We start from the raw sequence: 14,259 nt of genomic DNA, 5'->3' as shown, positions 1-14,259 counted from the left end.
CAGGGCAGCACCCCCAGACCTGATTCCCCCATCCAGGTGCTGCCTCCAGGCTGGGAGCAGGGAGGGCCAGCTCCTCACAGAGCTGATGCTGCAGCTTCAGCCCAAATCAACTCATCTGCAAAAGGGCACCAGAGCTGTCTGTCTGCTCCCCAGGATCTCCCAGTGCTGCCTTCACCCCTAAAAACAACCCCATGCAGCCACAGAAAAGTCCTTCACTTCTCTCCAAAGGCAAAGCCTGCCAGCACTCAACTCTTAGCTTGCAGTGTGTGAAAGAGAAGGAGATTTATTCAGGGCCACATTTTTGGTTGTTTGGAGAAGCAAACCCAGCCCCTGTTTATTTACTTCATGTTCCAGCTCCTCTCCAGCTTCCTCCAGTTTGTTGCTTTAAGCTCTCTGTGTTTGCCTTTCCCAACAAGGTCGCTGCTTTCACAAGACTTCTGCAGCACTGCCCCACTTCCCTGGCCTCCAGCTTTGTCTTCTGACATCCAAATACTCTCTGAATATTAATTAAAATAATGAGGAGCTCAGCAAGGGGAGCCAGAACAGCAGAGAGAAACATCAGGCACTCCTTCCACCCCCAGAGCCCAGGGAAGGGCAATGCCCAAGCCCTAAAAGCAGAAGTAACCTCTGAAGGACATCACAGTGAAAATCTGGCTCAGCCTCTGCTAGGAAGCTTTCCTGTACCTGCTCAATGAAACTGATGTATTTTATCACATTTGTCTAATCAGAGAATTTCAGCATCCTCAGGAATATGCAGTCATTTTGTAACCTTAAGCAGGAAAAAGAATCTGAATTGGAAAAAAAAAAAAAAAGTAAAGCTCTCCTCACCACGAGATTTGCCAACATCAAAAAGGCATGGCTGGTTCAGAAGCCAACCTGAATCTCAACTCTCTCACCTGCTTCCTATTACAGAAACAGATGTTCCTCTGGCTGCAAATTGCTGCTATTAATAATATAAATAATTATGCTCTTCTAATAATTTAATAGGTGCACAGGAGGGTACCAAAATTCCTGGCAGCCATTAAATACATCTCCCCTCAAGGGCTCAGAGACATATTGGTGGCCTCTCATCCTCCACTGAAGGGCAGGATTAGAGAGCTGAAGCCAGGATAAAAGCTAAGGAGCAATCAGGGAGTCAGACTCCCCTGCACATCCCCCTGTGACAGGGCAGCCCCTTCCCCACCTGTAAAGCACTGAGAGCTCAGCCAGGTGGGATCTCACACTCCCTCCCTGTGGCCCCAGCCCAACACAGAGCTGGTTTCTACCTCCCCAGCAGATTCCCAGGAGCTGGGGAGGGGAAATCCTGCTCTCCAAGATCCCTCTCTCCCTGCACTGAAATCCCAGTTGTTTGCTGATGCTCCTCCCAAGAACACTTTGTCCTTCTCTCAACAAACAGCCTTGGGAATGTGAGCACCACGGATTAACCAGGTCACTGCAACCTCCAGAGCTGGGACTGCAGCTGCTCAGCCCCTTCCCACCCTCCAGGGATCTCACAGAGACCTGCACAGCTCTGCCTCTGTCACAGCAGAACCATCACTGCTGGCTCCAGATGTTAACACAGCACATCTGGATGACGTGCAGCCCATGGGCCACATCCACACCTCCCTCTGACCCAGACACAGCACCAATGCTGAAGCTCATTTCCTCTTCCCCTTTCACAAAAATCAACCTGCCAAAAGGGGGGCTCTGAGGAGATGCCAGCAATGAGTTACACAGGGGAGCTGATGTGCAGAGGGAGCCTGGGGAAGCTGCTGTGGCCCCACAGCATTTGGGGCAGCAGCTGAGCTCCAGTGGGGCCCAGGACACACTGGCTCCCTCACACAGCTCCAGTGGCCAGGAAAAGCTGCAGGCCTGGCACAGCAGGTGATGCCTGGGGATCAATACGAGGGCACACACACACTGCCAGCCTCTCCTCCCTCCCAGGGCACCATCCCCCAGTGTGCCTGTGCCAGCAAGGTCAGATTTCATCAGTGACACCCCCTGGGACACAGTTTGTGTGGATTAATCAACCTGCCCCAGCTGGAAGTGCCCATGCCAGGCACCCACCCCTGCTGCAGTGGGCAGCTCCAGGACAGAGCCCAGCTCAGGCTGGCAGCACTGTGGTGAGCTGTGTGCTACCCTGGCAGCACAAGCAGAGTGACCCAGGGCCCAGCAAAGCCACTCTGGCTGCTGTGACCAAGCCACACCTTATTTCCATGTCCAGCCCTCCTGCAGGTGCTCCAAGGTGAGGTGTCACCCAGCGAGTGCTGATGGTCCCAACCTGCCTCCAGTTCATGCCCTGGACTTGCTCTGGCTGCTCATCAGAACAAGAGCAGCCAAAAATCCCTGCCAGTCACTCCTGAAAACCTCAGGTATCAGTCAAAGAAGAGAAAAGAGCCTTGGAGAGCTTTAAAAGACACAAAAAGCCATTTTGCTGCACAGCACATGGAATTTCATTCCCAATGCAGATTAATTCCATTAACCCCTTCTGTTCCATTTTTTGGGGATCCTTCCCTGCCTTTGCAGCTTGTGGAAAGCACAGAGCAAACACATCCCAGGCCCCTTTGTGGTGAGGGCACTGCACAGCCTTGTTCTGCTCTAGCATTTCTATTTCCTACCCACGTGCCTTCCCCTCCCCACAGCACAGCATTCCCAAGACTTCCCAAGGCCACCAAAATCCCAGGAACTCACCTTGTGCCTCGTAGCCAGAGTAGGGATGAGCTACAGCCCCCTCCTCATCTCCAGGGCTCAAGCCAAGGGCTGCCCTGAGCTGGGCCATGTTCAGCTGTGCTGCCAGCTCCCCACTCCTGTCCCCAATCTGCAGCAGGAAAAACAACAGGGCTGTGGTTAAAGGCAGGGCAAACAGCCCCCAGACAAGGGTCTGCCAGTGCCACCCCAAACCCAACAGAGACAGCCAAAAGAGAGCTTGGAGACAGCACACAGCTCTGCAGGACTAATCCTTCCCCAGGGGTAATTTGGGAGAGGGGCTGTGCTTGCTGTGCTGCACCTCCACACACAGCTCAGTGCAAGGAGCTGAGTGGGCTCAGCTCACCCAGTGCCACAGAACTGAGCCTGAAGGGGCAGGTCTGGGCTGTCCTGCAGCACCCAGGGCTGGGCACAGAGTCCTGCAGCTCAGGGGTGTCCAGAGTCACTGAGCTCCAGCCACCACACTGCCACAGCCACCTGGGCACTGCCACACCAGGGCCCCAAGGCCCTGCTCTCCTGGCTCACAGCCATACAACTTCGAGTTCTTCCTGGTGATCTACCCACACAACACTCCAAATAAAATCTTTTAAAAGTCCACATTTTTCCTAATTCCCACCTCTCATTGGCCTGAGGCCAAGGAAGCTGATGTTAGGTGTTTGGGAAGAGATCTGTCCAACAGCTCCTGCTGCTTAAAATGAGGAGCTGTAGGACACAAGAGTGGATCCTCCTCAGTGTTTAACTACACCAGAGAATGGCTGTGCTGCACATCAGCAGCAGACACAGAGGTCACCTCTGAGCTTCAGAGGAAGAGCAGCCTGTGTGACAGAGGAAGACCTTGGCTGTCCCCCTGGAGGGGCCTGGCTCCTGCTGAATGCCTGGCAACTGCCCTTTTGTGTGCCCTGCCACAGGCTGCAGCATGGAACAAAACCATAAATCCCCACATTATTTATGACAAAGCCCCAAGCACCAGTAAAGGGAGGCAGATCAAAGGGCTTATCACCAGGCACAAATCCCCCTGCCAATTACAGGAGATTTGCTGTTGACATCATCTCCAGAGAAATGACTACGTCCATGTTAGGTCTTACAGCCCTTGATGCTCAATTACTAAGTGCTTCCCTGACTTCCACTCATTTGGGATCATCTCCAAAGCCCCATTAATGACCAGGAACAGAAGGACAGGACAATGACCCTGAGCAGGACGTGCCACACACACGACAGCAGAGCCCTCTTTTGTGCCCTCAGCCTCCCAGGAGCTGCACTCTGAGATGGCAGAAGTGCTCCAGAGCAGTGTCCCAGAGCACTAGGGGCAGCTTCCAAGGTTTTTAGGTACATATCCTTTATTCCAGTGGGGTTTTGTGAGTAACCTCTGATCAAACTGCAGCAGCTTCCAGTGTGGGTACCCTGAGCTGGTTTCATTTGGATTCAAATGCCACCATTAGATTTTTGTTGGGAAGAAGGTGATGGGAAGTGAGTTATGAACATCAGTGTGAAAAGGTTGAATTCCACAAGGTTTCTCCTGGCCAAAATCCTGCTGCTGGTCAAAGGGCCAATCTCTGCACTGCTCCATAATTCATCAGCCACCTGCCATGAGGAACCCACTCCTGACACAGCTGGAATGGCAATACTGGGAACCCCCACCCTGCTGGGTCTCCCTTCCACCCCAAAGGCCCCAGGACCACCAGTGCTGATCCTCCCATGGCCCCTCAGCTGATGTCAGGCTGAGCAGAGCTGGGAAAGTTAATCTGTCCTAAAATGTACAAGGCCAAAGAACAGTGTTTCTTCTGTGTGTCTGATAAGTATAATTAAATCTGTAATTAGGCTGCTGTGTCAGCCCTACTCGGAGATTTAGCCAACCTAATAGACAGGCAGGAGAACACCCAGCACACTTACATATGGTGCTTTCAATTAGTGCTTCAAGAGGGCAATTTCTTCATCTGGGGAAGACTAAAGAGGCCACAGCCGATTTCCTCAACACACTGAAAAGAGCAAACAATGGAATTCTGGCTTTCTGCACTTCTGAGAACAGCAGGAAAGCTGCAGAGAGCTGGGCAAGGCCAAGGTGAAACCAGAGGAGCTGCAGGCAGGACAGCCCAAAGAGGGTGGCTGTGGCATCCCCTGCCCCAGGACACTGCAGCTCCAGCTCAGCTGGAACCTCCCTGTGCTCAGCCAAGGGGGATCTGACAGACTGGACACCAAGAGGAACCTGAGTGCCTTCACACCTGCTGGGCACAACACCCTGGACACGTCCCCAGGTCCCTTCTCACCCAGAACATTGGCTAAGAGCAAAGTACAGCTCACACATTTGCTGGCATTAAGGGGAAGGATGGGAGCCTCCCATCAAAAGAGTTTTCCAGCCAAGCTCTGCAATTCCTAAGAACACAACTGAAACAGAAGGGTTTCCAGAGCAGGGAGTTGCATTAATGCCCTTATTGGCATAAAATAGTCTTGCTCTCACCAGGGGTCACAGGTTCCCTCTGATCTGCACCAGCTGCTCTTACCTCTTGGGAGATTTCCAGATGCTTCCTTGCAAAGTGCAAAGCCTGCTCATGGTTCCCCAGGGACACGTAGGCATTTCCCAGACTCCAGCAGGCTCTTCCTTCTCCCACCCTGCACAACAGGAGACTGTCAAACCACAGAAATGCTGGGCAAAGCCCAGAGCATGGACAGCCAGGCTCCTTGCTCTGCTTCCACCTCCACAAAGGTTCTGCCTTGGAAAATGAAGTGTGCTGGACACCTTCAACTTTTCTTACACTGAGCTCAGCAAGAGCTGGGGATGAACAGCCTGGGGAGCAGGACTGGACCCACAGGGACAAAATTTAAGCAGTGCAGCAAGGGCCAGGATGGTTTGGCTTCACAGCCCAAGAGAAGCCAGAGCTTCTGCCCAGCTTGCACCTCTCACAACCAGAGCTGCACTGACAAAATGCAACATCCAGCTCTGCCTCATCAGCAGCCCAGAGCTAAACCTGCAAGAAAATGGCAAGGAGAGCACACTGCAGGCAGGCAACAGCTCCAGCTGAGCCCCAGGAGGTGAAACTGCAGCCAGCAGAGCACAGGGGCATTTCCACCAGCTCTCCAGGGCACTGCTGCTGGTTTCCAGGAGCCAGGGAAAGCAGGGGAATGTGCAGCCCAGAGCCCAGCCCGGCTCCTCCAGCTTCAGCAGCTGTTTGCAGGAGCCTCCTGCTCCCCAGAGCCTGCTCAGCTCTGCAACGAGCAGATGTGGGGGGAGAAGGGATAAAAAAAGCACCTGGGGGCGCAGGGGGAGGTTCAGCATGACTGCAACTCCCTTTTCAGAGGTTTGGGCGGGTTGATCAGCATTTCAACGTTTTTCTTGTCACCCTGCTGAATACCTTGTGCTCACAGGGTGTGTTCCCAGAGATGCAGGAGCCCACAGGCTGCACCCCCACAGCATGATTCACCCTTGGGGGATTGTGCCTGCCCCAGCAGAGGCTGCCCGGGCGCTGGCACAGCTCTCCCAGCCTGATGTCCCTGCTCCATCTAGTGGAGGACACCCAGCTCCAAGGGAATTGAGCACAACGAGCTGGCTGCAGAGTCACTTCAGCTGCAAGAGGGCTCAGGATCAGAATATCCAGGGAAAGGAACCAACTTCTCATAAAAAAATAAAATAAATTTAAGAAAAATTAGAAGGTGAAGCCTCCTAAATAATGAGGAGCAAGACCAAGAAAGAAGATTCATCATCTCCATGCAACATCACTTGTGCGTGGAGGATTCCAGCATCAACCCAGAGCAACAGGGCAAAGTGGCACATCTTGTGTGCCCTAATCATGCAGCTTTTAAGGCAAATACATTTCCTTTTTAAGGAAAATTCTGTGACTATAAGGGAGCTCTTGAGAGGCCCTCCTGGGATAACACAGCAGCAGCCACTGCCAAAGCACCGAGCAGGATGCATTTTCTTCTCCTCAGGAATCCCACTCAGCCCACACAGACAGCCCTGAGGGCACAACCTCCAGGTTTGAATGGCACCAGAAAGGTGAATCAGGTCGTGTTTCTGACAGACAATTGGGCTGAGGGCTGGCTGCACAGACATTTCTAATGACTTTCAAGCACACACCACTGGTGCTTAACCCCAGCAAGAGAGAAGTGCAGGTCAGAGAAGGGTCAGGGCTCTTCACCCTCACCTGAGGCATCCCTTACCTGTCTCCCAGCTCCTGTGCTATCACCAGGTGCCTCAGGTGGTATTCAATGGCTTTTTCATAGTCCTGAAGCAGCGTGCATGTGTTCCCCAGGCTGTAGCAAGCCTGGGCTTCTACTGCTTGGTCTTTGAGCTGTCTGGAGAGCTGGAGGGTTTTCCTGCAGAGAACCAAGAGCCCTGGTCACTGCCAGGCCCTGGGAATAACCCCCTGCAGCAGCCAGCCCAGGTCCCTGGGGCTGGGGCTGGGCTGGGACAGCTCAGGAGCTGCAGGGAGCAGCGTGGCACTCACTTGTAGTACTCTGCAGAGACGTGGAAGCTGCCCAGGAAGATGTGGGCGTTGCCCAGGTTGCTGTAGGCTCTGCGCTCGGCAGCCTTGTCCCCAAACTCCTTGGCGATGGCCAGGCGCTGCAGAGACACGGCTCAGTCACACGGGGACACCTCCCTCCCCTGGCAGCAGCCTCTAGGGCTGCTGAGGCTGGCATGGACCTGCTTGTCCACCAGCAGGAAACCTCTCCCTCTTCTGCAATTCAGCATCCTGGAAAAGTGGCAGTGCTGCATCCCCCAGCATTTAAAAACCCAGAGGAGCAGTGAATTCCCACCTTCCACTGCTACACACACTGCAACAGCAGCTACACTGCATTTGGACTGGGGCAGGGACTTTGTCACCTCACCTCTGTTGTAAAGCTTTGCAGAAAGTTATGTTCTACAAGCAGCGTTTATTCTTGATCAACAGCTCTTTCAGCAGCTTAATTAAATTCGTGGCTTGCATTTATTAAAATCTAGACTGAGACAAATTAAGAGCAGAAAAAAAAAACCTTGCTAGACCCAGCTGCAATTTGCCCTTGGATACTTCTCTTGGTTTCCAAGCCAACAGCACCCTTCCCTCAAGCTGCTCAGGAGGTGCTGATGGGGATGGAGCAGGATTTGCTCAGTGTGAGTTGGCACAACAGGGCAGAGCCTGGGCTTCACACAGGAGGGAGGAACACAGCTGGGGAATCTTCTGCCTGGGCTGTGGTGAGAAGGAAAGCTGCCCCCAGCCCCAGGAGGGGAGCAGAGGTGTCTCCTACCTCCTTGTGGAAGGCAATGGCCTCACTGAAGTTGCCCAGCAAGTACTGGGTGTTGCCAAGGTTGCCATAAGCACGGCCCTGTGCAGCTCTGTCCCCCAGCTCCTTCACCAGGGACAGGTTCCTCCTGAAAGAAAGCAGGGCAGAGCATCCATGAGGCACAGGGAGGAGAGCAATTCCCTCCCAAGCAGCTGGGCACAGGTGACAGGGTGACCTGAGCTGGACAGCCCTGGGAGCTGTGCCAAGCCAGGGGAGCAGGTCCTGCTGCTCTGTCCCCTCAGGCAGTGGGTGGCTCTGTGCAGGAATCACATCTGTGCTCACACACCTGCTCTGATCCATCCCACTCATGTCACCTCACTGCAGCACCAGGGCCACAGGAAGATTTCCCAGTCCTGCACAGTCCCATGCTCTGCTCTGAGAGCTTCCTGGCATTTCTTTGTCTTGTTTTCACCCCCTTTACACACACAGAGAATGGTGGAGCACTCACCATTGGCACAAATTTACCCCTGGCTATGCTACATGCACCACTCCTTGGAAAAAGGGTGGTGAGCTATTTATAGGCATTATCACATCCTCAGATGTGAGGGGAGGGATATGAGATCTTATCACTCTCTTCCCTTAAAAAGCCTGTTTCAAAAACTGCATTACAAAAGCAGAACTCTGAGGTGCAAGGAGAAAAACAGGAGCCCAGAATTCTGGTGCCAACCTTCCCATGTGGCACAAGGCAGTGGTTTGTGAAATGGTTTAGGAAGGTTGTGACAAGTGAGATAAAGTGCAGATCCTTGAGAAGAACCAGGACTTCAAAGTGACTCTTCCCTTGGGTGAGGGGATGGAGACAGGCAGGGATCATCCTCACCGAGGCCAGCAGAGAGCAGCAGGGGCCACAGGAGCTGAGCTCAGCTTCCCAACAGCTCTGCCCAGCACACCTGCACCTCACTGCATGATCACAACCACAGGGAGTTTTACAAAGCCAATGCCAGCATGAATTTAGCTCAGATTTTGGAAGAGACCTTTTCTCACCTTCCTTGAGATTAATCTGCCAACACAGCTTGGCATTTCAGAGAAATATTCCTTATCTATTACAACCTATAAATTCTCAGTCAGTGGACCTGTCCCTTGCAGGAGAAGGGGCTGGACAAGCCTGGGGACTTACTCATAATATTCTGAAGCTTTCTGTAGCGTGTCCTTGACTTCCTGAGGCAGGCAGCCCGGGTCCTGGGCTGTGTTCCAGGATAAATGCTTCCCCTTTGCATGGTAAACATTCCCTATGTTATAGAGAGCTCTGGCTTCACCCACCTAAAGGGAGGAAGAACAGCAAGGTATTACACTTCACATCCCAGCATGGACCTTTCCACTGCTGGGCAGAGATGCTCAGAACCACGAACTCACATTTTCCTTTCTCATCTTTCAGAACCACAAATTCACATTTTCCTTTCCCACCTTTCAGAACCATAAATTCACATTTTCCTTTCCCACCTTTCAGAACCACAAGCCCACATTTTCCTTTCCCACCTTTCTGAACCACTACTCCACATTTTCCTTTCCCATCTTCACCCTCTCAGCAGCACAAGGTGTGTGATGGCAGCCAGAAGGGAGAGCTTCACCCTGCAGCTCCTCCCAAAGCCCACCTTCACCAGATCCCATTTGCTGACTTGCAGACAGGTTATTTTTAAAGCCAGGAAATATTTCCTGTTGGAACCATTACCTTGTCTCCCAGCTCCTGAGAAATGTCCAGGTGTCTCTGGCAGCAAACCACAGCTTCATCAAACTGCCCCAGTATTTTCAGGGTATTCCCAAGGTTGCCACTTGCCTTGGCTTCTCCAATTCTGTCCCCAATGGTTCTACAAGATGAAAGTGTTAAAGAGCTCAGAGATTTTTATTCACCAGCTGCTGGAGGCAGATTTAAGCTGCAGCTTCCCAGCACAGACATCTGGCTGGAGAGCTTCCCACAGGCTCCTACAATTCTGAAGGCAGATCCTTGTTCCCTATTGCTGTTCCAGAGTTGCTCTAATGACTGCAGGTCATTTCAGGAAGCACCCAGGGACACAAGTGGACACTGCCCTGCTCTTGCTCCAGGCACCCTCGTCACATCCACATCCCCTTCTCCACCTCCCTGCTCTGAAAGCAGCTGACCCATCCTTGGTGTGTCCCAAATTCTCCACAGGAAAATCAGGGCCAGTTCTGGATGTGTATTTCTGGGTTCAGACCCCACAGAACCTGCCCTCACTCAAGGCTGAGTCAGGTGAGGATGAAGCAGTGCTGGCACTCACCTGGCCAGGGTAAGGTCGTGTTTGTGGTACAGCAGGGCCTTGGAATACTCCTTCAGGTAGAAATAGGCATTGCCCAGCTGGCTGTAGATGGCACTGAGAGTCTTCAGGTCCTCTGTGCCCACCTGCACTGCTGCTTCAAAGAAGGCTGCCCCAGCTTTGAAGTCCCCAGCCTTGCACAAGCGCTCTCCTTCCAGGGCCAGCTCCAGGCAGGATGCCTCCATCCTGCCAAAAACAAGGAAATCATTCCCAGAGTTTGGCTGCAGTGCTCCCACTCTGCTCTGCAGTGTTACAGAGTTGGCTTCACTGCACACCTTTAAACTTTCCCTTGCACTCAAAACTCAGGAGCATCCAGATTCCACCTGCAAGGGAAGGTGTCCCTGCCCAGGCAGGGGTTGGGAAGGAGATGGTCTTTAAGGTCCTTTCAACACAAACCATTCTAAGATCCTCTGATTTACAGATCACATCTGCAAGCAGCCAAAGGCAGCCTCAGTAGGAATCTGGACAAGAAGCTCAGGAATCATCACAGGAGCAACACTTGCTTTCCTTCCAGGTGCTGCAGAAGCCACACATGCAGGTATTTATACCTGAACCATTTCCTCTGGGGTAAGAGAAGCCAAATTGTAACAGGTTTTTCCTGGACACCAGAGAAAACCCTGGACTGTGCAGATTTTCTTGGCTGAGCAGCTCCTAGAGCTCAGTGTCTGCTTTTCATTAACTCTCCTGCTGTCACTTTTTCCACAGGCACTCAGCACACTGGCCTCCAGGCCAGCTTTCCTCCCGTGCACTTTCTGACACCTTTGGCACTGGCACACTCCATGCTGTCAGAGAGAGCACTGTGAGCAGTGACACTGCTTCAAGAGAGAAAACACTCCCCTCTAAGTGCTCCACAAATCCTCTCTAAGTCACAGCTGTCCCTGTTAGACCATGCCCATCCCAAATTCTATTCCTCTTCTATTCCCCTGCTATTTCCCTGCTATTTCCAGGCTTTCCTTGGGAATGTCCTGCCTGCTGCAAAGCCAGCCCCTTCCAAGGGGGATGGACACAGCAAGTTCCTGCTCCTCTCTCCTGATGCTTCTCTTTCCTCATTTTCTGCTCAATTTATTTTTAGCAGTCAAAACTACCTAGGTCAAAGGTGGACATCTGTTGAGTGAAAAACAGAGCTCCCTTGTCCAGAGGCAGAACAGCAAGGGTCTGTCAGAAGATAATAAATGCCTGCAGGTGGTTTCCAGTCTGTCCTCAGCACTTGGAGAAGTTTGTGGTAGCAGCCCAAGAGCACAGCCAGCCCAGCTGACTCCTCCTGGAGCAGTTTCCTGCTGGGCCCTGGAAGATGCTTCCCCAAAGGCACCCAGGAGCCCAGCCCAGCCCCAGCCCTGCACCAAGGACAAGCTGCCCTGCACACACAGCTCCAGGTGTGACACACAGCTCCAGGTGAGCTCACACAGCTCCAGGTGTGCTCACACCAGCTCCAGGTGTGCCCCCACAGCTCCAGGTGTGCACACACCAGCTCCAGGTGAGCTCACACAGCTCCAGGTGTGCTCCCACAGCTCCAGGTGAGCTCACACCAGCTCCAGGTGTGCACACACAGCTCCAGGTGTGCACACACAGCTCCAGGTGAGCTCCCACAGCTCCAGGTGTGCACACACAGCTCCAGGTGTGCCCCCACAGCTCCAGGTGAGCTCACACCAGCTCCAGGTGTGCACACACAGCTCCAGGTGTGCCCCCACAGCTCCAGGTGTGCACACACAGCTCCAGGTGTGCACACACCAGCTCCAGGTGTGCACACACAGCTCCAGGTGAGCTCACACAGCTCCAGGTGTGCCCCCACAGCTCCAGGTGTGCTCCCACAGCTCCAGGTGAGCTCACACAGCTCCAGATGTGCACACAGAGCTCCAGGTGTGCTCACACAGCTCCAGGTGTGCTCACACCAGCTCCAGGTGTACACACACCAGCTCCAGGTGTGCTCACACAGCTCCAGGTGTGCACACACCAGCTCCAGGTGTGCTCACACAGCTCCAGGTGTGCTCACACAGCTCCAGGTGTGCACACACAGCTCCAGATGAGCTCCCACAGCTCCAGGTGTGCTCCCACAGCTCCAGGTGTGCACACACAGCTCCAGGTGAGCTCACACCAGCTCCAGGTGTGCACACACAGCTCCAGGTGTGCACACACAGCTCCAGGTGTGCTCACACAGCTCCAGGTGATCTCACACAGCTCCAGGTGTGCACACACAGCTCCAGGTGAGTTCCCACAGCTCAGGTGTGCACACACAGCTCCAGGTGTGCCCCCACAGCTCCAGGTGAGTTCCCACAGCTCCAGGTGTGCCCCCACAGCTCCAGGTGTGCTCACACCAGCTCCAGGTGAGCTCACACAGCTCCAGGTGTGCTCACACCAGCTCCAGGTGAGTTCCCACAGCTCCAGGTGAGCTCACACAGCTCCAGGTGTGCTCACACCAGCTCCAGGTGAGTTCCCACAGCTCCAGGTGAGCTCACACAGCTCCAGGTGTGCACACACCAGCTCCAGGTGTGCACACACAGCTCCAGGTGTGCACACACAGCTCCAGGTGTGCTCACACCAGCTCCAGGTGAGTTCCCACAGCTCCAGGTGAGCTCACACAGCTCCAGGTGTGCACACACAGCTCCAGGTGTGCACACACCAGCTCCAGGTGTGCTCACACAGCTCCAGGTGTGCACACACAGCTCCAGGTGTGCACACACAGCTCCAGGTGTGCACACACAGCTCCAGGTGTGCACACACCAGCTCCAGGTGAGCTCACACAGCTCCAGGTGTGCCCCCACAGCTCCAGGTGTGCACACACCAGCTCCAGGTGTGCCCCCACAGCTCCAGGTGTGCACACACCAGCTCCAGGTGAGCTCACACAGCTCCAGGTGTGCACACACAGCTCCAGGTGTGCCCCCACAGCTCCAGGTGTGCACACACAGCTCCAGGTGTGCCCCCACAGCTCCAGGTGTGCACACACCAGCTCCAGGTGTGCACACACAGCTCCAGGTGTGCTCCCACAGCTCCAGGTGTGCACACACCAGCTCCAGGTGAGCACACACAGCTCCAGGTGTGCTCACACAGCTCCAGATGTGCACACACCAGCTCCAGGTGTGCCCCCACAGCTCCAGGTGTGCTCACACAGCTCCAGATGTGCACACAGAGCTCCAGGTGAGCACACACAGCTCCAGCTGTGCACACACCAGCTCCAGGTGTGCACACACAGCTCCAGGTGAGCTCCCACAGCTCCAGGTGTGCTCACACCAGCTCCAGGTGTGCTCACACCAGCTCCAGGTGTGCTCCCACAGCTCCAGGTGTGCTCCCACAGCTCCAGGTGTGCACACACAGCTCCAGGTGTGCTCACACCAGCTCCAGGTGTGCTCCCACAGCTCCAGGTGTGCACACACAGCTCCAGGTGTGCACACACCAGCTCCAGGTGAGTTCCCACAGCTCCAGGTGTGCTCACACCAGCTCCAGGTGTGCCCCCACAGCTCCAGGTGTGCCCCCACAGCTCCAGGTGAGTTCCCACAGCTCCAGGTGTGCCCCCACAGCTCCAGGTGTGCTCCCACAGCTCCAGGTGTGCCCCCACAGCTCAGGTGTGCCCCCACAGCTCCAGGTGTGCTCCCACAGCTCCAGGTGTGCTCCCACAGCTCAGGTGAGCTCCCACAGCTCCAGGTGTGCACACACAGCTCCAGGTGTGCCCCCACAGCTCCAGGTGAGCTCACACAGCTCCAGGTGTGCACACACCAGCTCCAGGTGTGCCCCCACAGCTCCAGGTGTGCACACACAGCTCCAGGTGTGCACACACAGCTCCAGGTGTGCACACACAGCTCCAGGTGTGCACACACAGCTCCAGGTGTGCTCCCACCAGCTCCAGGTGTGCACACACAGCTCCAGGTGTGCACACACCAGCTCCAGGTGAGCCCCCACAGCTCAGGTGAGCTCACACAGCTCCAGGTGTGCCCCCACAGCTCCAGGTGTGCACACACAGCTCCAGGTGTGCTCCCACAGCTCAGGTGAGCTCCCACAGCAGCTCCACGAAGGAAACACCATCCCTGACACCTGTTCCCCACACACAGCAGGGTGCTGTCTC

The 14,259-nt window shown here is 54.5% G+C and overlaps 1 protein-coding gene across 2 annotated transcripts in view; it reads right to left on the bottom strand.

The window, feature by feature from the left end:
* GPSM1 (G protein signaling modulator 1) overlaps nucleotides 1-14,259 on the bottom strand; it is a 65,508-nt gene that overhangs the window by 32,179 nt on the left and 19,070 nt on the right. For both annotated transcript variants that reach the window (XM_056505310.1, XM_056505311.1), the window contains exons 2-9: nucleotides 10,170-10,391; nucleotides 9,605-9,740; nucleotides 9,053-9,195; nucleotides 7,903-8,026; nucleotides 7,125-7,240; nucleotides 6,838-6,993; nucleotides 5,184-5,292; nucleotides 2,671-2,797 (exon numbers count right to left, since the gene is read on the bottom strand). In XM_056505310.1, the coding sequence (XP_056361285.1) occupies nucleotides 2,671-2,797; nucleotides 5,184-5,292; nucleotides 6,838-6,993; nucleotides 7,125-7,240; nucleotides 7,903-8,026; nucleotides 9,053-9,195; nucleotides 9,605-9,740; nucleotides 10,170-10,391 (1,133 nt within the window). The remainder of the gene's footprint in view (nucleotides 1-2,670; nucleotides 2,798-5,183; nucleotides 5,293-6,837; nucleotides 6,994-7,124; nucleotides 7,241-7,902; nucleotides 8,027-9,052; nucleotides 9,196-9,604; nucleotides 9,741-10,169; nucleotides 10,392-14,259) is intronic.

The sequence above is a fragment of the Oenanthe melanoleuca genome, chromosome 17 (assembly GCF_029582105.1).
Source record: "Oenanthe melanoleuca isolate GR-GAL-2019-014 chromosome 17, OMel1.0, whole genome shotgun sequence".
NCBI classification, from domain to species: domain Eukaryota; kingdom Metazoa; phylum Chordata; class Aves; order Passeriformes; family Muscicapidae; genus Oenanthe; species Oenanthe melanoleuca.
The sequence above is the reverse complement of the archived record's forward strand: the minus strand, read 5'-3'. Positions and strand labels throughout refer to the sequence as shown.